The 23865-nt window shown below is 50.3% G+C and overlaps 1 protein-coding gene across 1 annotated transcript in view; it reads right to left on the bottom strand.

Annotated features, from left to right (window-relative positions):
* Nucleotides 1-196: 196 nt before the first annotated feature.
* Nucleotides 197-23865, bottom strand: part of LIMD1 (LIM domain containing 1) — a 35318-nt gene continuing 11649 nt past the window's right edge. The window contains exons 2-8 of the mRNA XM_068152828.1: nt 23279-23380; nt 12318-12385; nt 10729-10791; nt 8400-8530; nt 7358-7409; nt 6657-6725; nt 197-5790 (exon numbers count right to left, since the gene is read on the bottom strand). Of these exons, the coding sequence (XP_068008929.1) occupies nt 5653-5790; nt 6657-6725; nt 7358-7409; nt 8400-8530; nt 10729-10791; nt 12318-12385; nt 23279-23380 (623 nt within the window). The 3' untranslated portion in view covers nt 197-5652. The remainder of the gene's footprint in view (nt 5791-6656; nt 6726-7357; nt 7410-8399; nt 8531-10728; nt 10792-12317; nt 12386-23278; nt 23381-23865) is intronic.

Here is a 23865-nt window from a genome sequence, read left to right as displayed (position 1 = left end):
AGCCACTGGTGGTGTGGGGCAGCAGGAAGGCAGAGGTTGGGACACTTAGCAGTGCTGGGCTAACAGTCGGGACTTCATAACCTAACAGGGTTGTTTCCCACCTAAAGGATTCTGGGATTTCACAGCATGACTCCTTCCCTGTGGGCTCTGAGCAACGACAATCACCATAATGTTATGAGAGACTCGACACTGAGCATGGCTTCATGATATTGTCTTTAATCACTGAAATCACAGGAGCCAGCAGCTTCACCCCCACTGCTGGCCATCCTTCTCCACAAGTATTTAACAGCACAGAATAAAAGAGGGCTGTGTTCACAGGTGTCTAAGGTTAGGTACACCAGCACAAATCCTAATAGACTGTTTCCTGGAGCTGAGGAAACACAAACAATAGAATTAGTACCGTTCAGTATTGCTGGTCAGGATCTGACTTTGCTTTCCAGACACAGAAAGGCCCAGCCTGTGCCTGTGTGTGTGCAGCCAGGACCCATCCAGCTGTGCACCACAGACCTGCTGTGTGGGGACAAGGGTCAGTGCCCACAGAGCTGGGCATCACAGTCAGCTTTCCACCAGGGCCACAGCCATCAACTGCTTTGGAGGACTCTATGCCACATATTTTCACATGGGGACAGTTTCTTCCCATCTCTCATCTTATCTTAGTGGCCTATTGATGTAGCTGGCTGCCCTGGAAAAAAGCAGTGAGGACTTTTATTGCTCAGAAATACTTCATTTTGCTTCTCCTTAGTTAAAGAGTGGGTGAACAGCACTGGGCTCTGGCTGGGCTCACAGCAAGAAGATGTCTGCCCAAGCACACCCAGTACTGCTGCAGCCAGCCAGCAGCAGGATGCAGAAATGGAAGAGAAAAAAGAATGCACAACCACCATGCCATGAGAGAGAAACCTTCTCCCAGCAACACAGGCACTTGGCCTCAGAGGATGGGAGAAAAGGGACATGTGTCTGGCCATAGCCCTTCCCTACTTGCACATGCTGAGAGCTCCAGAGAGCTTTCCCTAGCAATGAAGCCTTCCTTCACAGAAACGTGTTCAGAATGCACCTTCAAACACTTGGTGTAGGCACAGAGTGTGTGAAAGGCAGGTGACTCGTGGCAGCACCAACCTGACACCCAAAAAGCCAACACAGAGCATGCAGCAGAGGCTGATGTGGAAGACACAGGGTCCAGACCAGCGTGTGCAGGTCTGAGAAATGTCCAGGAATCCCATAAAGAAGCTGACCTCCTCTGTTCCACCTTCTCCCTGTCACTGTCCTCCTCTCCCTGCAGTTGCTGTACTTTTAAAGTCCCATCCTTCTCTCTCCACGCACCCTCACCATTCCAGCATGCATTTTTGTTCACTGAACAAAGCAGCCAGCAGTCCACCTCAGGATCCAGCCCAGAGGCACACACACAGTGACTGGTTCCAGTGGGACTGCCACTGCACCTCCAGCTCAATGCCAGTGGAGTCCTTCATGGCATTTTCTTAGCAACAGCAGTGGAGCACAGAGCTGCCGTGGCAGCACCCAGCAGCAGGCTGACACTGGAGCATCAACATGGATGGAGAGCGTGTGGCAACTTTCCTTTAAGCAAGCACTTGGGTTTGCTGCTGCTGGAGTGGTGGAACTTTCAGGGAAGTTCAAAATAGGGACTAAATACATCAGGAAGCTTGCACCTGCCACTCTCCCCAGAGCTGCATACTCATGGGAGAGAGAGGTGCAGGTCACTGCAGACCCTAACACTGAAATTCAGGGATGCCAAGTATTTGGCCAGTGTGAAAATCAGCACAAGGGAAAAGCACAGGCAAAGGAAACCAAAGACAACTCTTCCTTTGAAAGGCAAGTCAGAGCCACGCTGGCTTTCCTGAGCCCAGTCCCCTGCTTTGAAGGCTGCTGCCATAGCACACTGGTGCTGCTGAAACACCTCCATTTCCAGACCAAGGAGCTCTTTGCTTTGTAGCAAGAAAGATCAAAAACGACCCTAAATCATTAAACCCCAGTAAGCCTGGGAAAATACTTTAAAAGCCCCCCAAATGAAACTCAGAAACTGAAGAGGCACACACCTCATCAAACATTCCTCACGAGGCTGTTTGAAAATGCTGCTCCTTGGGATTAAATATGGGCAGTTTCCCAAATCACTTTGATCATGAGAGGTTCTTACACAAAAATGTCTGCTGCTCCCATAGCTGGGGCTTTCCCCCAGCTTTTATGCAAAAATCCCTGTTTCAATGAGTTTCTGTATTCTAAACAATATAAATTTAACAGCATGAGCTGAATTTAAGCTCTGGGTCCTGAAAGCAAGCTTCAGGGAATTCACTTGAAGAACTATTTGCATGAGAATTACTCATTACCAGCAGAATGGGACTGCCAAGGGTCCCCTTACCCTCAAGCCAGTCAGAAAAGCAGGCTGGGAGAGGAATGAAGACTACATTTCTCAGCATCTTAATAAATAAAAAGACAAGAAGGTTGAGGTGAACAGCCAAACCTAACGAGTGTCACGCAGGAGACAGGCAGGGCCCAAGAGGCTGTCTGCAATTCCTCTGTGGAGGATGCGAAGCCTAGCACCTCCAGCTGCAGAACAACCTGCCTGCCCCGTTAGCCTTAGGGGGAGGCTCAGCAGGAACCCAAACTCACAGCTTAGGAGCAATAATAATGAGCTCAAAGGGACTCAGGCTGCCAGAGACAACAACGGTGGGAGGCAGCAGACAGGGGAGCAGGGCAGCACAGGAGATGCTCCAGCTTCACAGCCACCAGCTCCCGCGCTCCACTGCCAGCCGCGGCAGGCTGCTGCTCCCAGCTCCTGGTACTCAGGGGAAAAAAGAGCACTGGCACTTCATAATTTATACAGGACCTCCACATGAAAGTAGGGCAGCCTGCAGTTCCTGCACTGAGGGATATGGGATGGCTGATAGGAGTAACCAGACACTGCGTGGGAGCAGAGGTCAAACCTGCTGCTGATGTCAGAGGGCTCCTGCAAGGCAGCTCTGCTCTGCTCTGCTCAAGGCTTTCCATGAAAAAAATTGTTCTTCTCCCCCTCCCCTTCTGCCCTGCATAGTTTGGGGCTATGGGGAAGGCTGCAAGAGTGAGGCAGTAGCTTGAACTGCAGCTTAAAAAGAAACTATCTGACTGACTTAATTTTTCAAAAGGAAGGCCAGGAAAGGTGAGTGATGAGTGGCTCTGAGAATCCAAAGCTAGCAAAAGCATGAGGCACTTCTTACTGTCCCTCAGGAACAGAGTGACAGGATGGTGTTTCCAGCTCGCTCCCAGAAGCCACTGGGATAACTCACTGCCTTCACCATCACAGGAAGCTCAGGGAAGGGAACCACCTGCCCAGGACTATCCAAGTATGTACCAAGGCCATTAGCTACTGTTATTTGCCCCCTCAGTCCTTTCAGACAGCCCTAAGAACCCAGTCACACCTTGAGCTCCACTGCCTGTACTGACTGTGCTGCAGGACACAAGGTGATGTGAGGCACTCCAGCATCTGCCTTGGCTGTTTCACTGTCCCTGAGCCATGCTGCCTGGATCTCAGTTGTATTTGGGATTGCCTCCCATCCCTTCACCCTCCAGCACTTGGAGGAGAAATTTAGGGCTCTGGAGAATTGATCTTTGGGATCAATTTTACCTCCTGTAAATCACAGGTAGAACTCCCTGAAGATATAAATGCCCCAGAACCACGTAGACTGTAGTGGGGAAGGCTCCCACCTTGAGCTTTCAGTCACTCCCTCAGTGGCTGTATGTTCACAAGGAAACAGTGTTGCAAAGCCAAGCTACATCACAGCTGGAGCTGTGGCTGGTTTCCAACCAGGACCAACCTCCAGATCAACCTCCACCCCAAAGAGCAGCAGCAACAGGCAAAGATGCACATGGCCGGAGGCTGGGGCAGGAGGCTGGATGGAGCAGTTTCAGCCCTTCACATTTCAGCCAGATAGTCTGCAGGGTGCTAGCAGTCAGTCTTCCCTTGTGTCACAGCAGCTGCTTGTGCCCCTTCAGTACTTAGTGCAGCAGCCTGCACCATTCAAAATGCAATGGCCACGGTGTTCACTGGCACGGGCAGCGACAGGCAGCTTCCTGCTGCCCAGCCTCCTGTACCACAAGGCAGTCTGGCTCCATGGTGTGAAGCTCAAGCCCCTATCTAGCTACATCCATGTTACTGAAGAAAAGGTTTGGTTGAACCACAGAGGTTCTCTGCAGGTTTTCTCAGTGAAATTATTGTTGTTTCCTCACTATCTTCAAGACACTCCCATCCTCTACCACCACACGTCCACCTCTAGCACAGGGACGTGAAGATTACCTAGCTTCCACACCGCTTGCTAGGAAGGATGGCTAAGGTCCCCAGCTGCACCTGAGGCTTCAAATTAAGAGCTTTTCCCTAAACAAAAGCTTTGTACCTGCACACCACGGGCTGCACAGCTCTGGTAGCTACAGAACAGGCACTGCAGGCACACCCCTCACGTGTAACATGCTGGGGGAGCAGGTTTGACTATAAAGCAGGTGGGTCAAAGAGATCAATGGTTTGCCTTTCTGCTTTCTCAGAAGAACAGAATGTGAGGGCCCAACTCCCTAACCCCTTGCTCAGCTAAGCTGTTGTTACTCATGGGAGAAAAACTGTTCACACCAACACAGCCATCTGAGCACAGGTTGTGGAGCTGGGCTCTAAAGACCCATGCAACAAAGTCTTCACAAGGACCTTGAGTTTGTTCCCAGAGCTCTAAACAAGCACCATTATGGAATGGCTTTGTGCTGGGTACACACCAGGGGAAGGAGTGGCCAGGATGGGCAGCTGAGCTGTGGGGACAAACAGGAAAGCTCAGGCTTTCTCTGTGTGCGTGTGGGGAGAGCTTTTCTCCAAAGTGAGCTCTGCAGGCAAGACTGAGGATGGATTTCCCCTGTGTCCACGCTTTCAGCGTCTCAACCTTTCCTTCCCAGCCACGAGCTGCTGCTCACACTCTGACACAGCACTACACAAGCTTGGGCCCCAAGTCATGTTGGCTTCTTTGCCCAGCTTCTTCCAGTTGTCTGTTCTGTTTGAAATGGGGTGTTGGAGTCCAGCTGCCAGCCAGCCTGCCTGCTTTGTGCTTGGAGAGTTGGGGCTTTTAAAGCCAGACTTGATACCCAAGTTCAGGCACTTGGCTGGAAGGTCTGATTGTGCCATTTTGCACAGGCCTCTGTCTTTTTTTTCCCCCTAAAGAATTAATAAAAAGAGAGTGTCTAAAAAACTGGTATCAATAGGTTGATATCCTTCAGGGAATCTGATGAAATGTGCTTAGCAGACTGACAGGATGTCCCCAGCAGGCAGGCAAGGCAGTCTCTGGCTTTCTGATTGTGCACGGCACAGTCCAAGTTCATAGGCACGACAGCAATTTGTGCTTTCACTGAAGAATCCTCCAGGGTGAGCCAAGAGAAATCTCCAGGCATCAGAAAAAGGCACATAAAAGTAAACTGATGGGTTCAGACAGCATGCCACATTCTTGGTCAAGTAGACAAGGCTGGCTACAGCTGGAACTCACAAGCACACAAACTCTGGGAATCCAGCAAAAATCTCTCATATCCTTTGACAAGAACATTGCTGAGTGGAGAAAAGCATGCACAGGAAATCAGCTGAGGGTGGGGAGGGGGAGGTCATGTAACAAGTCTCCTGTCCCAGCTGTCGGTCAGCCACCCTGGCTAGTAGTGGTGCTGGTAGGCAGCTGCTGGGGCTGTGCCGTTCTCGATGTGTTTCAGGTGGCAGGAGTGACAGAGCAAATGCTCATCGAGCGGGTAGCAGCGGTGCCCGTCCTCGTCGTTCAGCTCCATCCCGCAGTCCTGCAAAGACAGCTCTATTAGGGGGAGTCCTCATCCTCTATCCTTCATCCTTTGTGACAAGGACAGAAGGCAGCCAGCCAACAGCTCCTTCCTAGCAGAAGGAAAGCAGATTTTGAGGTGCAGTCATAGTGAATAAGCTTTGCCTTGTGCTGAGGTGCAGCCCTGTGCATTGTAAACATGCTCCTGTCTCCTCACACTCTTAGGCAGGATTCAGCTCTTTTCATTCACTGCAGTTGTGCTGATGTGAAACCAGCCTGCTGAGCCAGGGCCTCTCTTCACTGTTATGAGCACAGTGAGAGAGGACATCTATTTATTTGAATTCACAGTGCAGAAATGAGGGCTCCGTGGGAAGCCCTGCACGGACACCAAACAGCAGTTAAGAGCTGGCATCTCTTGGGGTTGGTTTGGGCAGCCATACCCTTTCTCTGGCTCCAAGGGCACATTAATTTCCCGTGAGAGTGAAGGTAACTTACACCACACAGGATCAGGCAGCACCTTAGCATTTCTAACCTGAAATCAGATACACTAATGCAATCTGGAGCTAGAGGCTTCTGAAAGCAGCAACAGCACCACAGCAAGTCACCACCCAGCTTTCATTAGCAAATCAACTGCCAAGTTTAGAAGTGATCATTAAATCTTTGCCCATAGCTTTATAGGTAACAACAGAAATCACAGCTGGGACATTACTGCACAAACTTTTATCCTCAAACTGGAAATTCCTCAGCCACTGATAACAACAGTCACACAAAGAAAGGTTTGCATTGCTCACCTACTGTCAGTGGAAGGGAGGAGAGCTCTTTCCATCCTAAACCCATTAACAGTTATCACTATTAAGTGCCTGCTCCCTGAGAAAGCTGCTGACCTACCTCACAGTGATAACATTCCACGTGGTAGTCCTTGTCCATGGACACAACCCGAATGGTCTCATCAGAGCCCTGTAAGCATTCAGGCAAAAGAGAAATGAGAAAAGATGGCAGCACATGCACTCTGCAGATTGCTTCTGCACCAACATGCTCCTGCTGCTGTGGGACACCACGAGGAAACCTAGCACCTGCACTAACTGTTACAGCAAGGCTTCACCAGATACCTTCTAAAATGCAACAAGAGCAATGTAAACCCCTCTCTGTTTGTCACATCTATCTCAAATCACACATTTGTGACTTGGTAATTTCAACATATCACATTTCTCAGCATTTTAAATGGATTTTGCCCAAGGTTCATCTCCTCTAAGCATTGAAACAAGAGGGGTCATACAGAGGTCCTTCATGAGTGCCACCAGCATTTACTGACATGAAGGAGAGGCATCCTGAACACACAACCAGCAGCAGTATGATCCTGCAGCAGGTGAGAAACCACCCTGACCCTGCAGGGATAAGCTTCATTATCAAGTAAAAGAAGGATTCCGTCTCAAGACCAGCTCAGGTTCAAAGGCTGCACTCTGAAGGAAGTGATCATCTCTCCCCATCCATGAGCACATTTGCCTCCACACAGGGTGAAGCGTAAAAGAGAGCAAGACTTGAGCCATGACACTCCCTCCCCTGAGGGACACAAGATAAAAGGCTCTCACCTCAGAGGGCAGAATGGGAAGTCCACAGGCTGCACACTTTGGAGCTAAGACTCTGGAAGAGCAATAAGAAATTGAAGGCAAGTTACAGACTGACACAAAAGGAGGTGCCTGGATGCTCTCAGCAACAAGATGAAAGGCTGCAGCTGCAAATAACTTATCCACAGGAAAGCTCTGCACCCCAAGATCATTAATTCATTTTAGCACTGACTGCAAGAAATGCTTGGCACATGCTGTTCAATCAGGCAAAAAGAGATCTTATCTTCTATGCTTGGTGCATAAAGGATAGGAGCAACCCAAAACCTACTGAGAGATTTGGAAGAGACAATGAGGAGAAATTGAACAGAACTGGCCCCAGAAAGACATCCCCAGATCAAAACCAAACAAACATCAGCCCTGGGGTAGGAAAGCTCCTGAGAAGATACTATAGGACTGTATGGTTGCTTGCAGGCTTGCAGCAAGAAATAGATGAAATTCAATTGCTAGGAAACAGTGGCATGTGGAGTCAGCTCTGATCTGGCACAGCACAAGACAGCTCCAGGGGCTGCCTGAGCAGCACTTAACACGGCCTGCCAGGAGGACACTTGCAGTGTAGGCAGGTCCAAGATCACTAGCTCAGGACACAGCCATTTTATTGTGCTGGCTACATGACAAGTGATTTTTTAACTGGATTTATCAGGTGTTTAATTCAGAGCTAGATAAATGTTTTGCTTTGCAGGTCTGGTAGTGACTGTTTAGAAGCCAACCTCGGCTCTTCAACTATTCAAAAAGTAACTCACATGGATTTCCACAGGGGCTCACAGCCTTTCTTTAGAGCAGGCTGAACACAAGCACTATCCTCATTATCTCCACTGTGCAGAAGGAGAAACCCTTCCTCAGGGTTACACAGGAGTCAGTGGCAGGAAAAGAGGAGAGAATTTCCAGGATCTAGCTTCTCTCTCAACTTTCTAGCTTCCATCCCTGACCCTAATTTACCAATCTGCACTTCCCAACTAGCTGAAAAGCTGAATTAGAGGCTTGTGGATGCTGTTTCCTTTGCCCTCACTTGTGGTAATCCCTGACACAGTAGATCTTGTTCTCAGAGTCCACAGTGAAGGGCACTCCGTCCAGACACTCATTGCAGACCACGCAGCGGAAGCAGCCGGGGTGATAGGATTTCCCCAGAGCCTGCAGGATCTGCAACAGACCAAGAGACAGGGAAGATGTGAACAGCAACCAAGGTGACAATACTAAACACCCAGCTTTACACCAAACTCCTCTGCACACTCATCAGTGGGGCTGTGTCCTTTCCCAGGCACCTCATCTGGAAAAGGAGTTAACAGGGGTGGAAAGGGCAGCAGGGATCAATTTGTGTCACCTGGTTCCAGAGAAATGAATTATTAGCATGGGTAAGAGAACAATGCAGAGTCTCACTCAAGGTATTTAGTGTTACAAAGCATAGAAGTTTACAGAATTTAAAGGAAAGAAAATACTTTCTGCAGCCCTCAGATAAAGACTGTTTAGCAAGATACCAAGGCAAGAAGTAGCAGGCCAACAAAAGGGAACTCATCTTGATAGTCTCTGTGAGAGGCTGAAATAAATACTACTGCTATGTGTTCTTAACTCCTTAGATAGCCAAGAGCTTTGTAATCACCAGCCTGGCTCTCTGGTTACCATGGACTGTGCTGTGGTGCCCCCAGCCAGTTCAGCTGCTGGCTCTGGGGCAGCAGGTACCACCTGGAATACTACAGACCATGAGCCCAGTGATCTGACTTTTGGGTCTAAACCTGCTTTTGCTGTTTTCATGTTTTCCAGTGCAAGCAGGCAAGCAAAGACAACCAAAAGATGACACCAAGCTGTGTGGTGCAGCAGACACGCTGGAGGGAAGGGAGGCCATCCAGAGGGACCTTGACAGGCTGGAGAGGTGGGCACAGGCCAACCTCATGAAGTTCAATAAGAGCAAGTGCAGGGTCCTGCATCTGGGTTGAGGCAATCCCAGGCACAAATACAGGCTAGGCAGTGACTGGCTGGAGGATAGCCCTGAGGAGAGAGACTTGGGGGTGCTGGTGGACAAAAAGCTCAACATGAGCTCTCAGTGTGCACTTGCAGCCCGCAAAGCCAATCAGATCCTGGGCTGCATCAGGAGAAGTGTGGCCAGCAGGTCGAGGGAGGTGATCCTCCCCCTCTACTCAGCCCTGGTGAGACCCCACCTGGAGTACTGTGTCCAGTTCTGGAGCCCCTATTACAAGAGGGATGTGGAGGTGCTGGAACGTGTCCAGAGAAGGGCCACGAGGATGATCAGAGGGCTGGAGCACCTCTCCCATGAGGACAGACTGAAGGAGCTGGGGCTGTTCAGTCTGCAGAAGAGAAGGCTCCGAGGTGACCTAATTGTCGCCTTCCAGTATCTGAAGGGGGCCTACAGGAAGGCTGGGGAAGGACTTCTCAGGATCTCAGGTAGTGATAGGACTAGGGGGAATGGAATGAAGCTGGAGGTGGGGAGATTCAGGCTGGATGTGAGGAGGAGGTTCTTCACCATGAGAGTGGTGAAGCCCTGGAATGGGTTGTCCAGGGAGGTGGTCGGGGCCCCGTCCCTGGGGGTGTTTAAGAGCAGGCTGGATGAGGCTCTGTCCAGCCTGATCTAGTGTGGGGTGTCCCTGCCCATGGCAGGGGGGTTGGAACTAGATGATCCTTGTGGTCCCTTCCAACCCTGAATGAAACTATGAAACTATGAATTCTGTGAGAATTAATGACGAGCATTAAAAAGTCTTGAGAGGTGTGCTGTCAGGTGGCTACCTAGAAACTCCTCCTCCCTCTGCTTCAGCTGTGGTATGGCACCGCCAGCTACACCACCATGGTTTGTCTTCCTCTAAACTGCCCACCCCTGCACGCTGCCAGGGGCTGGCTATAGGCCAGCTGTCCCATTGGTGCACATCTTGAACAGACAGCACCTGTGTACATTGTTCAGCACTGCTTGCTTCAGCAGGATGTTCACACACCTGCAAGGCCTTGGGCAGATCTGCATCACATACTCTGGATCAGACCTGTTCTCCAGAGTATCAGCACCCACAAAACCCAGCTCCATCCTGAAGGTATGTGGGAAACCACAGCCTGACTGCAGGAATGCCAGCTAGGCTGGAAGAGCTAAAGGCACTGCCTTCCCACCTGCACTAGGGACAGGCAGAGCAAAGTCTCTGCAGCACACACAGCAGGATGGCAGCTTCACTTCCCTGCAAAAATCAACAAAAGGCTGAGTGTTTTTTCTTTCTGCTACCAGTCTCACAGCAGGCAGACTACCAGCTGGTAACAGACAGTGCTGGGTATGAAAATATTTTGCTTTTGATGCATTCTGCTAAAAAGCTGTGGGATTTTTAGCTCCTAAAGCAATTATCACTTACCATGTCCATTATCAAATGACCACAAATGAAACACCTGTCAGCTGACTGCTGGAAACCAGAGTACTGCAAGGACAAAAAAGAAGTGGCTTAAAATTTCACAAGGCCAGTGGAGCATAAACAACAGTGCATTGTGGGGTGCTGGTGCTGTGGCCTTTGTCTGTACTCCTTACACAAGCCAAACTTTCCAGTGCTTTTTTTGTCAGCAGATCAAGCTGTGGATGGGTCCCCAGAGGATGTTCCATGAAGACACCAGACTCCCAGAGTTCAGAAGGAGTAGGAGTTCCTGGAACTTCCCATTAAGCATGTAAGCAAATATCAGAAATGCCTATGCAAATAAGGCATTTACTGATAAGCCTTCCATGCTTATTTGACCACGTGGATCTACAGGTCAGGAACCCACTTGTGTTTACCACATATTCACATCACAGTATCTGTATGGCTTGGAAAAACAAATTCTTTCTTTAATTACATCATTGCACGTCTGCTGAAGCTTCTCTGTGAGTGTAACAACCAAGTCTGGCCTAGAGCAACTGCTGCTATTGCTAAGATCTACTGCTAAGGAGCTGCCTGCCACATCCACAACATGCACCTCAGGCATCACACAGCATCTGCTGAGGTTTCAGTTCTGTCTGCATGGTGGAAACACAAAGCAGAAAAGTGAAATCTTTGAGATGCATTTAACTAATCTTTGTATTTTCAGCCTATGCAGAATATGCTGATGAGAGCAAATAAGATTAACTCCTCTCTGGAGGAAACCACCAGAGTAAGCAGACATACAGCAATTTTCCAGCTCAGTGAAGGCTCACTCTATCAGGACTCAGGGCAGAAGGCTACAGCTGAAAGCAGGTTGTGGCAAGGTGGGGGTTGGCCTCTTCTTCCATGTGACAGGCACAAGGACAAGAGGAAATGGCCTCAAGTTGTGCCAAGGGAGGTTTAGGTTGGGCATTAGGAAAAATTTCTTCACCAAAAGAGTTGTCAAGGCCTGGAGCAGGCTGCCCAGGGCAGTGGTGAAGTCACCATCTCTGAAGGGATTTCAAAGCTGTGTAGACCTGGTGCTGTGGGACATGGTTTAGTGGTGACCTGGCAGTGCTGGGTTAATGGTTGGACTTGATGATTTTAAAGGTCTCTTCCAACCCAAACCATTCTATGATTCTAAATGGCTTTTTACCTCCAATAGGCAGGGAGAAGACTCTGTGGTTGCTTCATGCTCAGGTACATTCACACAAAAGCCATTGAGGGCAACAGAAAAATGTCCTCTTAAGATGCCCAAGCAAACCCAGTTCATGGAAAAGGGAAATGTACTCATTTATTCTTGTAGCTGTGGCCTGCAGAGCACAGCCATAGAAACAGGCTTTGAAGGAGCCCTTGCAGGAGATTATGGCTTTGATTAGGGGCTCTGCACTGGAAAACTGTGGGCTCTCACTTAGCTGCTTCCAGTAGCACACATGGGCAGCCACCATGGCATGGTGGAGCAGAAGGCCTGGGCAGCATGCATGCCTTAGGCTGTGTGAAATGTAGGCAAAGCTGGCAGGCTGTGTGTCTCCTGGAGAAGCCAAGATATGCCAGCACAGGGTCAGCTCTGCACTTACCAGGAAGTCTTCTTCACAGAACACCTTGCCATTGACAAAATAAAAGGCTTTTCCTCTCAGCTTTCTACCTGAGGAAAAAACAGAGAGAGAAGACAAAGGTCAGTGGGGCGAAAATGTGATCAAAAACTGGCTGCTGAGAAGAGAACCATGGAGATGTCTGAATATGGTTGCTGCACAGCTGGAGGACAGCACCCAGCACAGAGCTTCCCACTCCCCAGCCCCACTAATCCCAGCTCATCTTCCACTGATAAATGCCAATCACTGGGTCTAGACAGCAGTCCCACCTCCCTGCAGGAGGAGGTAGCTCTGCAAGCTGCCACCCTCTGGCAGATGGCAACACAAAATAACCTGGCAAGAGCAAGTGAGGGTACTCTGACTGATGCTGCAAAACACCCCAGGAGAGGAGGAATGAGGAAAGAAGAGAGGGCATGCAGAGAGTGCTCCACACTGGACATTATTAATCAAAATATCACATCCATTCTGTCCAGCTAGGAGGTTCCTGCACCCAGCAGCTGCAAGGTAGGCCACTGCAACACCTGACCACCTGGTCTGCCCCCAGCAGAGAGCAACACCAGAGTGCTCCACAAGCTACCAGGATATTTGCTACTGCAGCTGCCCACCAAAGTCTGAAAGCATTTCAAAAAAGAATTGTTTGTTTTCAAACACAGAGGTCATTTCAGAGACAAGATGGAATAGAATAGAATAGAATAGACCAGACCAGGTTGGAAGAGACCTTCAAGATCATCGCGTCCAACCTATCATCCAACACCACCTAATCAACTAACCCATGGCACCAAGCACCCCATCAAGTCTCCTCCTGAACACCTCCAGTGACGGCGACTCCACCACCTCCCCGGGCAGCCCATTCCAATGGGCAATCACTCTTTCTGTGTAAAACTTCCTCCTGACCTCCAGCCTGAACTTCCCCTGGCGCAGCCTGAGACTGTGTCCTCTTGTTCTGGTGCTGGCTGCCTGGGAGAAGAGACCAACCTCTGCCTGTTTACAACCCCCCTTCAGGTAGTTGTAGAGAGCAATAAGGTCACCCCTGAGTCTCCTCTTCTCCAGGCTAAGCAGCCCCAGCTCCCTCAGTCTCTCCTCATAGGGCTGTGTTCCAAGCCCCTCACCAACTCCATTGCCCTTCTCTGGACTCGTTCCAGCAAGTCAACCTCCTTCCTAAACTGAGGGGCCCAGAACTGGACACAGGACTCGAGGTGTGGCCTAACCAGTGCAGTGTACAGGGGCACAATGACCTCCCTGCTCCTGCTGGCCACACTGTTCCTGATGCAGGCCAGGATGCCATTGGCCCTCCTGGCCACCTGGGCACACTGCAGGCTCATGTTCATCCTACCATCAACCAGCACCCCCAGGTCCCTCTCTGCCTGGCTGCTCTCCAGCCACTCTGACCCCAGCCTATAGCTCTGCATGGGGTTGTTGGATGATAAAATGTTGCCAAGAAAGGACTCTAGCCATGGGGAAGGTTCAGATTTGCTTCAGCTTCTGTGTTTATGCCTCACACTCAGCATCTGTGCTCAGTTATGTACCTATGGTAAGGCATGCTCCCACTGCCCCTGCTGCTTCCAAAGGCTCTGCCTTTCCCCAGAGGGAAGGGCCAGTTCGGATTGCTTACAAAAAGCTGCCCCTGCTTCTCCCCAGCCTCTTTCCCCTATTCAGCCAAGGCTTTGAAATGAAGCCTGGCACTGGAGCAGCTTGGCTTACACTGCTTGGCCAAGGAGCCCCAAGGATGTGCTCAAAAACATCTGGGGCAGGACCTGCTGCAGGCTGGTTTTGGGGACCTGCTAGGTATTGCTGGAAGGAAATGGGAACCGGGAAACCAGGGCCCAGAAGCCTCCTGCTGGATATGCTGCACGTGGCAAGGATCATTGAAAAGACGATGGGGTGACACATGGGGCTGGTCTGGAGGTGACATCTCGGGGCCTCATGGCACGCACCCACCTTGCAGCCTCTGACAAATAGCCAAGCAGGCTGCAGAGCTTTAAGACAAGGAGGGAGCCAGGCAAAACCACTCCCACCAGCGACAATCTTTGTCGTCTCCTGCGTACTCCAGAGGGCACTCTGAGGCTGCAAACAACTCCTGCTGCTCCTCAGCAAAGAGATGCTCCAGTGAAGCTCTCAAGCTTTGCCAATGAACTCAGCTGGACCAAGAAGGTACCAGTAGCCCTCAGAGACCTGAGCAGGGTTCAGCCAGCAGAGCAGCTGGAGGATGTGGCAGCACGTTTCCTGAGCCCCCGTTTGCATGTGCAGCAGCTCTGTGGTTAAGCTTGCAGGGTTTGCTCAGCCACATAGCAGCCAGACCCACACCTCCCTGGCACACTGTAGTGGGTTGAGAGAGAAGGCCTAGCTCTCCCTCCCCCACAAAGAGCTAAAAAACCCACAGCTAACTCGGTTGGAAAAGCAAAAGGGTGTCAGAGCGTCCCAGCACTGTCCCTTTCTTAAAGGCACAGCCTCAAACGGTCACACACACTCACTGTCTCCCATTCTCCTCGAACCCCTGCTGGAGGTCAGAGATGACCCAGGACAGCAACTCACCCTTGTACCAATGCAGACATTGGATGGGACATGGAAGAAAACCTGACACATCCCAAAGCACCCCACTCTGATTTCTCTCACCCAAAGCATCATGCTTTGCCAAGGCTGCTGACACCAAAACAGGACCAGGAGCCTAGAATAAAAGGCTTATCTTTGTGGCTTATAACCCAGGGTGCATATCTGTATGACAAGCCCTCCTGTGTGCCTGCCTGCCCACAAGCTCACTGGCAGCTGAGGAGTCCAAATTCCTGAGAAGGGGAAAGAGAGACTAGGGACACCTGGGATTTGCAGCACCCCTTGCTGGTCCCAGGTGAGTAAACAAGGCTAATGCAGCAAGAAGCGCTCCCAGGCACCTCCTGCTGATTTAAATACAGCACTGGGATGTGGCACTTTCAAAGATGAAACCCACACAGAACCCCTTTAACTTTCATTTGAAATCCTGCAGCAGTGTGGGCTCCAGCCCAGGGCAACAGGCAGGCACCAAAGCAACTCTCCACCTGTATGCCTCTACTCTGTCCTTAAGGACAAGCTGGGGGTGGTGAGGAAAAGCATAGACATGGAGCCATGCAATGAGGAGAGATCCTCTGGGCAAGGGCCCTGGCTGGCTCATGAGCAGCAGCTGTTCCACAGAAGGGACAAGGTTTGGATCATTGCCATCACATCATTCCTGCAGGGTGACAAAAAAGAAAGCCTTTACCAGTCCTTCTGCACCCAGTGTATTTTTAACCTCATGACATGAGCAGGTGAAGACTGATGGCAACAGACCTTCAGAGAAGGTGCCACAGCCAGTGTGCTGCATCTGTGCCTCTGCATCAAGCTCACTCAGCAGAGGGGCAAGTCCCTTTACAAACAGATTAAATTTGGCTTTGGGCATGATGTGGGCCCATGAAGAAGAGGCACTGGCACTAAGAGCACTTAGAGGGAAGGCAGGGATGATTTCATCACTGTCTGTAGGGAAGACATGGTCATTCTGACCGGTTTTAGCTCCTCTCCATGACTCTCTTTAAGCCTCTGGCGGGGGTGTAAAAGGCAATTTGCCAAAGCCAGGAGCAGTGAGGTGCCTGCAGGAGCAGTGTGTGCCAACAGCCCAGCTCTTCCTCTGCTGCTCCCTGCCTGTCCTGCCCACAGCCTCCCTTTGAGGTGAGGAAGCATCTCCTCATTGCACATATGGGAAAGGAAGATGCAGGAAAAGCTCACTTCCCCAGGCTGTGCTGGGGACTGTCCCAGTGGAGCTGGGAAATGCACGTTCTGGCTGCAGCCACACCAGGAAAACAAAGTGCTGGGGCTGCCCCCAGAGAGCAGAGCTGCGTGGCAGCTGTTTCTGTCCCTGCACTCAGCTCCCTGCTACGTGCCTTCATTTAAACACGTCTCTCCCAAAAGGGATGCTTCTGACTGTGTGTCTGCAGGGGCTGGCACAGAGATGCTGCTGTAGCTTCACCACTGAGGGCTCCAGTGGTATGTAAGGAGTCACATACTGCTCACTACCTGCTCTAAACATGCAACATGGTGACCACAGAGGTGACAGCAACCCAGCAACACTGCTGCTTGCCTTGCTGCTTACAGGATCCATTGTCTTAAGATGCTGGCTCCTGTCCATGGTTCATTTTCACTTCATCCTGGACTTAGTTAATCTCTCAGCTGAAAAAAATTCAGACAATTCACATTCTTCTTCGTTTCAACCTCAGCATCTTCACAGGTTGTTACAGGATTTCTTTTTCCTCTCACTGACAGCAAGTTTGATCCTCAGGCTTTTCTGAACTGCTCATCACTGACATCTGGCTAAGCTGGTTTGCTGTGGGAGCTTCTGAAAGACCTCGAGGTTATCTCAGCAACCATTTCAAAATACTTCAAGCTTCCTCACTAGTGCCTCTGTGCTGAAATAAACATCCTTAGCAGCTGCTAAGGGGCACACCATGAGGCTGCATGCCCAGGATGCTGGTGCTATGGCCCATCACTTTCCCAAGGGAGCTCTCTCCAAATGAAGTTCATACAGAGAAGGGTTTACTAGGGACTTGCAAGGGCCCAAGAAAGAGCTGGGAGATGCAACATTTGCTTGCTGGGAGGCTGGACCCAGCCTTGTCCTCTGAAGTTGCTTTTCCATTATTGTCACAAATCCCTGCTCAAAGTCAAGAGATTGTTCTCAGGGCATACCACAGTACAGGGCCACATCTGGATCCCAGGGCTCTATGGGGAAGCATGACCAGGACTCTGCATGGCCAGCAAGGCAGTGTGGGCCTCACCTCTCTCTCATCTAAGCTCTGTGGAGCTCCCTGTGCTATCTGCACAGCAGATGGGCAAGAATCAATGCAGGCTGGCAGCTGCTTCTGGATCCCTTCCCTGCTGACAGCCTTGGACTTCTGTCATTACAGAAATCAGTCCCTCTTACAACTGTGAGATCAGTTTGGACAGGATCACTAATGGCAGCTTAAACAGAACAGAATTTCAGCTCTCAGCGTCACTGGGAGTCACCTCCTGACACACTGATGGCACAGCAGGGTGGAAACAATCACAGATTCCCAGTAGAGTGGGGGCTGGAAGAGACCCCTGGAGATCATCTAGTCCAACCCTCCTGTGACAGCAGGTTCACCTACAGCAGGCTGTATGGGATCACATCCAGGTGAGTTTTGAAAGTCTCCAAAGCAGCAGACTGGGCAGCCTGTTCCAGTGCTCTGTCATCTTCACAGGAAAGAAGTTTTTCCTCATGTTCAGATGAAACCTCCTGGGTTCCAGTCTGTGCCTGCTGCCCCTTGTCCTGTTGCTGGGCACTACTGAAAAGAGCCTGGCTCTGTCCTTCTGTCCTCATGACAGTATCAGAAGGGGGCTACAAGAAAGCTGGGGAGGGACTTTTTAGGGTGTCAGGTAGTGACAGGACTAGGGGAGATGGAACAAAACTAGAAATGGGTAGATTTAGATTGGATGTTAGGAAGAAGTTCTTCCCCATGAGGGTGGTGAGACACTGGCACAGGTTGCCCAGGGAGGTGGTAGAGGCCCCATCCCTGGAGGTTTTTAAGGCCAGGCTGGATGTGGCTTTGAGCAACCTGATCTAGTGTGAGGTGACCCTGCCCATGGGAGGGGGATTGGAACTGGATGATCCTTGAGGTGCCTTCCAACCCTAACAATTCTATGACACCCTCCCTTTAGGGTGCTTAGCAGTATCTATCCCTTTAGGTATTGACAGGCATTAATAAGATCCCCTCTTAGCCTTTTCTTGCAGCTAAATGAGCTCAGGTTTTTCAGCCTTTCCTCATAAGAGAGATGCTCCAGGCCCCTCAGAATCTTTGTAGCCTCTTCTGGACTCTCTCCGGTAGTTCCTTGTCTCTCTTGAGCTGGGAACCCCAGAACAGGACACAATACTCTAGGTGTGGCCTCAGTAGGGCAGAATAGAAGGGGAGAACCAAGGTCCCATTGCTGGCTCATGGGGAACTTGTCTACCAGGACTCCCAGGTCCTTCCCTGCAGAGCTGCTCTCCAGCATGTCCCCTCACCTGTACTGCCTGAGGGCGCTGTTCCTCCCAAGGTGCAGGGCCCGACACTTGCCCTTGTTGAACTTCATGAGGTTCCTCTCTGCCCAACAACATCCACCTACTGTTAAGGATCAAAATAAGCTCCTGCTCAGTCCTGGGTGGCTCTGGCCCAAGCTCCATCCAGCCTTCCCTCCAGGTTACATTTCTCTTAGAAATCAAACTCTCCAGTTTTCCTCTCTCTTAGAAGAAACTGTGCCAGGACACAGTGCCATGACTGTGTAAGTTGTTCTACACCAGCTGTACTATAGAATTGCTAACAAATGCCCTCTGTACTCTTACCACACATTTGAGGTTAAAAAAAAAACAACTCTGAGAAAAAGATCTGATGCTTGAAAGCCAAAATCATGCTCCTGCATGTCAGAAAAAGGTCAGCCACCTCTGACAGGAAAGCAACCAGATGTGAAGGCAGAAATGGCTCCTCAGAAACCATAATAAGCCACAAAACTCAGCACCACCTCTCCTTTGCTGACGGCAAACCATTGCAAGAAGCTGCTGAAATGTTGTTCTTTTTAGGGAAAACCCCTAGGAGATTCAAAATTCAGAGGTAAGATAACATTACCCTGGGACAAAGCAGTGCTGCAATCTGGGCAGTGCCTGTTGAGGGACCAGTTTTTAACCCAGTGCCCAGCCACTCTGCATCTCTCTGGGGACAGTTGTCCTGTCCCCTAAAACACCCCAAGCCCCAGTGGCCACAGGAGATGGCCTCCCACCCCATCACCCCCCAGCCACCACCGAAATGGGCAGAGGCTCAGAGGAGAAAGGAGGGGGAGGCAATCTCTATGCTGCTGGTGAACAGAACTCTGGCAGGACAGTGTGAGTAAAGGGATGCTGAGGAAGGGTCACCTGCAGTGCTTTGCACTCTGGGTTGATATCCAATCACAATCAGCATATTCTGCCTGCCCTAGGAGAGCTGGCAGCTTGTGCAGAGACCCCTGCACCCACACACACCATGGGGGAATTGCCTTGGGGAGGCTGGCTGACCTGCTGCCTGGCAGCAAATCTCACTGGCAGCAAAAGGTGACTTTTGCACTGGTAGAATTATTTAGTGGTGCAAATAAAACCCAGGGCCTTGCTGTTCCAGGGGTCACACAGCAAGAGCAAATAGAGCAGGGGGCTACCCTCCCAGGTAACACTGCTTCCACAGCTCAGCCACCTCATCTACTAAATGACCTCTAGACATAAATACACTGAGAAATACTAAATTAGATCTACGCCCAGCAGGTGCAAGAGATTTGCAACTCGACACTATTGCCCTCACACAGACATCAGCATTCGTCTGAGTTTACAAAAGAACAAAAGGAAAAGAAAGTGGTGCAGTGATGTTGACATATCAAAGGTCAAGTGCTGGAGCCTGGCAAACAGGCAAGGGTTTCACCTCTCTGCGCCATGGGGCCAAAATCCAAACCTCATTTTTGCCTTCCTGCTGTAGTTCAGCACTGGACCCTCCTTCAAAGCACCTTGCAATCAGCTCTTTCTTTCTGACTTCCTTCCTCACCTACTGATTTCCTTCACAGGCACCTCTGACGCTTCCCTTGCACTTCTTTAGCTTTCAGATCTCCCCTGAGGACCAAGTGGCTCAGGCAGAAGACCTTTATGCTCTGAATTGTGCTGCCAGCAGAGCTACAAAGGTCTGTTTGCCAGGGAGCCTGAGGCAGTGGGATGCAAGTCTGACTGACTGCTAGGGAAAACACTAAACCACCACAGCAATTAGAGTGACACTACCTGGTTAAAGTGATGGAATTTACAAGCTCTCCTTACTACCTAACTAATAAACCAACATCTGGAAACCTGCACCCTTTGTATTCTGAGGAAGTATAGGTGAGTAATTTAAATGGTTAATGTGTACCAAACCATCTGGTAACTACAACTGTTTGTCCAAGGGGCTGAAACCCTCCCCCCCAGACGGAAACAGACACCTTAAGCTTGCAGGAAATAGCTGCAGGGGTTTTGGGGACTGTTGTTTTTAAACCTCCTTTCATGGCCCTCCTGTACAGCAAATATAATTTATTACTAATCCTGCAGAAAGAGCTCCAAGCTTTTTCCTCTGCCTCTGCAAAAAGCTGCTGTGTTTGTGTGCCTGCCCTGTAACAAACAAGAAGATAAAGGAGAGGTTTCTGCCAAAGCAATCATTCTAAAGCTGTTGTTCTGACCTCTAAACCAAATTTTCTACATTACAGGCCAGCAGCTCAGATAGAGCCCTGAGCTTGTTTTGCTGGCAGCTCAACCCTCTAACATGTGCATAGCTCTGCTCAGCACACTGCCCTGGCACGTGTGCTGGGAGGCAGAGGGTGCAGGAAATGTAGCACTAGGAGGCATCACCCCCTGCCTCCTATGAGCCTCTCAGTTTTCTGGATCTGGGAAACCAATGCACATTTGGGCACAAATCTAACCAGGAACACAATCAGAAATTCTCACTAAAGTGAGAAGAGCAGGGCAGAGGCTATAAATATCTGGAGGACAATATACTTTACCTTAATAGGAATTTGGTACATTTTCTTTATTGGAGAAGAGCTATTCAGCATTACACCACAGCAGGAATTTCAGGACTGAAATCCTGAGCAACCTTGACTTCTCCAAGAGGAGTTTGTACTGGACAGTGTCCAAGATGAACTCCACTTGACCTTAAAAGCACAACTTACTTTTCAGCTAGAAACCAGAGGTTCCACACAGGCTGCTCCAGACGAGCTTTGCAGCTAGAGAGTCAACATGGGCAGGCCCAGTTTTCACTTCTCTGGCAGATCAAATGGTCTCACTGTGTTTACTGCAGTGACACAGCTGACAGAAAGCCTGCAGAGCGGCTGGGGCTCTCCTGGGGCCATGAAAGGGCTGTGGGCCCTACATCCCATAGCAGCCAGTGGTCCAGGGCACTGGGAAACCACTGGGCTTGTGAAAGGGGGGATTGCCCATGGGTACATTTCCTCCTCAAATGCAGGGAGGGATGGCATGTACCACCCCAGGCAGCACATTTCTCAAAGCCTGGCTAAGAGAGAAAATGGCCTTCACTTGGCTCATCTTTTGAGTCTCACCTGACTCCCACACCTTTTCAGCTTGCACTGCAAGGGGCTGTCTGGTAGAATGAGCAGCAAACAGCTCTTCTTTCAGCCCTCTCCAACTCACCTCATTAGAAATAGGATTCAGCTGTGTTTTTAACCAAATACAAACATAAATGGAGGTAAACACTGCTGCTTCTGCAACCACAAGGAACCTCTCCAGCATTGATCTCCAAATAAAGATGGTCAAACCCCTTCTAAAAGGAGGACCAAAAGGGTTTCTTTCTAAAGCACCAGTTGCACAGTAGTCACTTTAGACATTTCAGATGGTTCAGATCTGCTGCTGGATTATTAACAGGAGCTTTGTGTGCAAGGGCAGTTTGGAGGGCAAGAGGTCACTGCAGCAAAAACCTGGCTGCAGCCAGAAATCCTCTTTGCAAGAGAAGATTTCAAATTAATCTACAAGAGAGGCCAAAGGAGTGAACTGCTGACTTGTGAGCCTTTAGGACAACTGCCACCACGTGCTAAGACCACTTCCAGTTTGCCCACCTTCGATGGGATGATGGTGAAGTGTTCCGCTGAAAATCTACGTGAGGACAGGCACAGCTGGTGTGTGCCAGCTGGAGAAAGAGCAGGCTGCAAGGCCCAGCTGTTACTAAACAGCACACACATCTTTCTGTCTGTGCTGTCATTTTACAGTTCCAGATGAAACACAGGCAGCCCTGAGGAGCTCTAAACACCATGCAGCAGAAAAACCCTGAGATGCACGAGGGAAAGCCAAACTCCAGCCTACAGAAGCACCAGGCTGGTCATGGCTGTTTTCTCTGCCACCACATACACAGCTACATTGCTAAGAATATGCTGCTAGCCCTGGAGTTCAACATAACAAAACAGACAAACTGCTGCCTGACAAACACAGCAACCATTTGAAACCAAGAGGCCTGTTCCCTACTCCAGCTCCGTCCTGGATCTACTCCAAAAGCCACTTAGGAGGATCCATACATTGCAGCACGGTTTACACTCCAGCAAGATTCAAATGTGGGGCTGACAAGCAGCAGGGAGCTCAGCAGGGCCTGCTGAGCAATCGACCCTGCTTCTGGGGCAGATTTCACAGGCTTCCTAGCTTGCTGCCTCCGGCACAACCACCAGAAAGAAGGGGGCAGAGGCGTGCCCCTTCGTCTCGGGGCATGGCTCTTTTCCTACAGAGAAAGAACAAGCAAAACATGCAACCAGGGCAGGTTTGGCCAGGTGTCCCTCAGAAAGGCAACATGGTTTTAGCGCATAAAGGTAATGGAGGCAGGGAAAACACCATGGCTGCATGCAGCAGCTGCAGCTCAAAAGGTGTCTCTGGCACTCACAGAGCGTGCTGCCCAAAATCACAGAACCTTACAATTGCTCAGGCTGGAAAAGACCTTTAAGACCATCAACCCAGCACTGCTAAGTTCAGCACTAAATATGTCCCTCATCTACACAGCTTTGAAATCCCTCCAGGGATGGTGACACCACCATTGCCCTAGGCAGAGATCCTCACTCCCTGCCTGTGCCCTCAGCAGGGCTGAAAGACCAGCCCAGCTGTAAACTCTGATGTGACAAATGAAGAACCCTGCAAGTCCTGGCTAAGGCATCTTCACTCTGAAAAAACACTCTTACAAGTAAGAAAATGTGGCTGTAAGTGAGAGGCAGAGGCCTGAAAACAGCCACCCCCAGGCCAGGAGGCAGGCAGCCAGCACAACACGAAACACCTTTTCTACAAGCCTTGCAAGAATCTGCTTGAAAACAAGCAGCAACCACCACCAGCAAGGCATGCAGCTCTGCCAGACAACTCACAGATCACTTCCTTTTTTTCTCTCTTTCCACCAGAAAAATGTTATGCCTGAAGAGTGTGCCCCAGGGGTACTCACTGCAGGCTCCACAGGTGAAGCAGCCGTCATGGTAGAGGTTGCCCATGGCCTGGCAAGCCTGGTTTGCTCCATACACTCCCTTGCTGCACTTCACACAGGTACCTGTAAGAGAGAGATGGAGACAGAGGTCAGAAGCAGGCCCTGGCAGGGTGGCAGGGGTCATGGCTAAGGTGGCCACATCTGTAACTTGGCATGGTGGCTCAGAAGCTTAGGAAGAGGCAGTCCACTGAAGCCACAAGGCGTAGGTGACATCGGCGTCACTTGCCCTGAGAGATGTTAGCAGTGGCTGTGACAGTCACTGAGCACCCACAGCAAATGCCTTTTGCTGCAAGGTCAACTGCACAAGAACAGCCCTGCCTTGGATACAGCAATGTCTCCTTCCCTCTCCATTCTGCCCCACAACCTTTACATGCATTTCAAACCGCCTGAGGCCTCGCCCAAATGCCTAGGTGCTAACTGCATGCTGGTTTCAACCCCCCTGAGAAACACACCTCTTTACTTAGCCCCTTTATACCATCATCAGTTTCAGACCCTGGTCACATCTGATGAAGGCCCTAAGGGATCAGTGCTGGGCCCCATCCTCTTTA

This window comes from Melanerpes formicivorus, unplaced genomic scaffold (genome assembly GCF_026170545.1).
Source record: "Melanerpes formicivorus ecotype bairdi unplaced genomic scaffold, bMelFor1.0.p_v2 SCAF_24, whole genome shotgun sequence".
Lineage (NCBI taxonomy): Eukaryota > Metazoa > Chordata > Aves > Piciformes > Picidae > Melanerpes > Melanerpes formicivorus.
The sequence above is the reverse complement of the archived record's forward strand: the minus strand, read 5'-3'. Positions and strand labels throughout refer to the sequence as shown.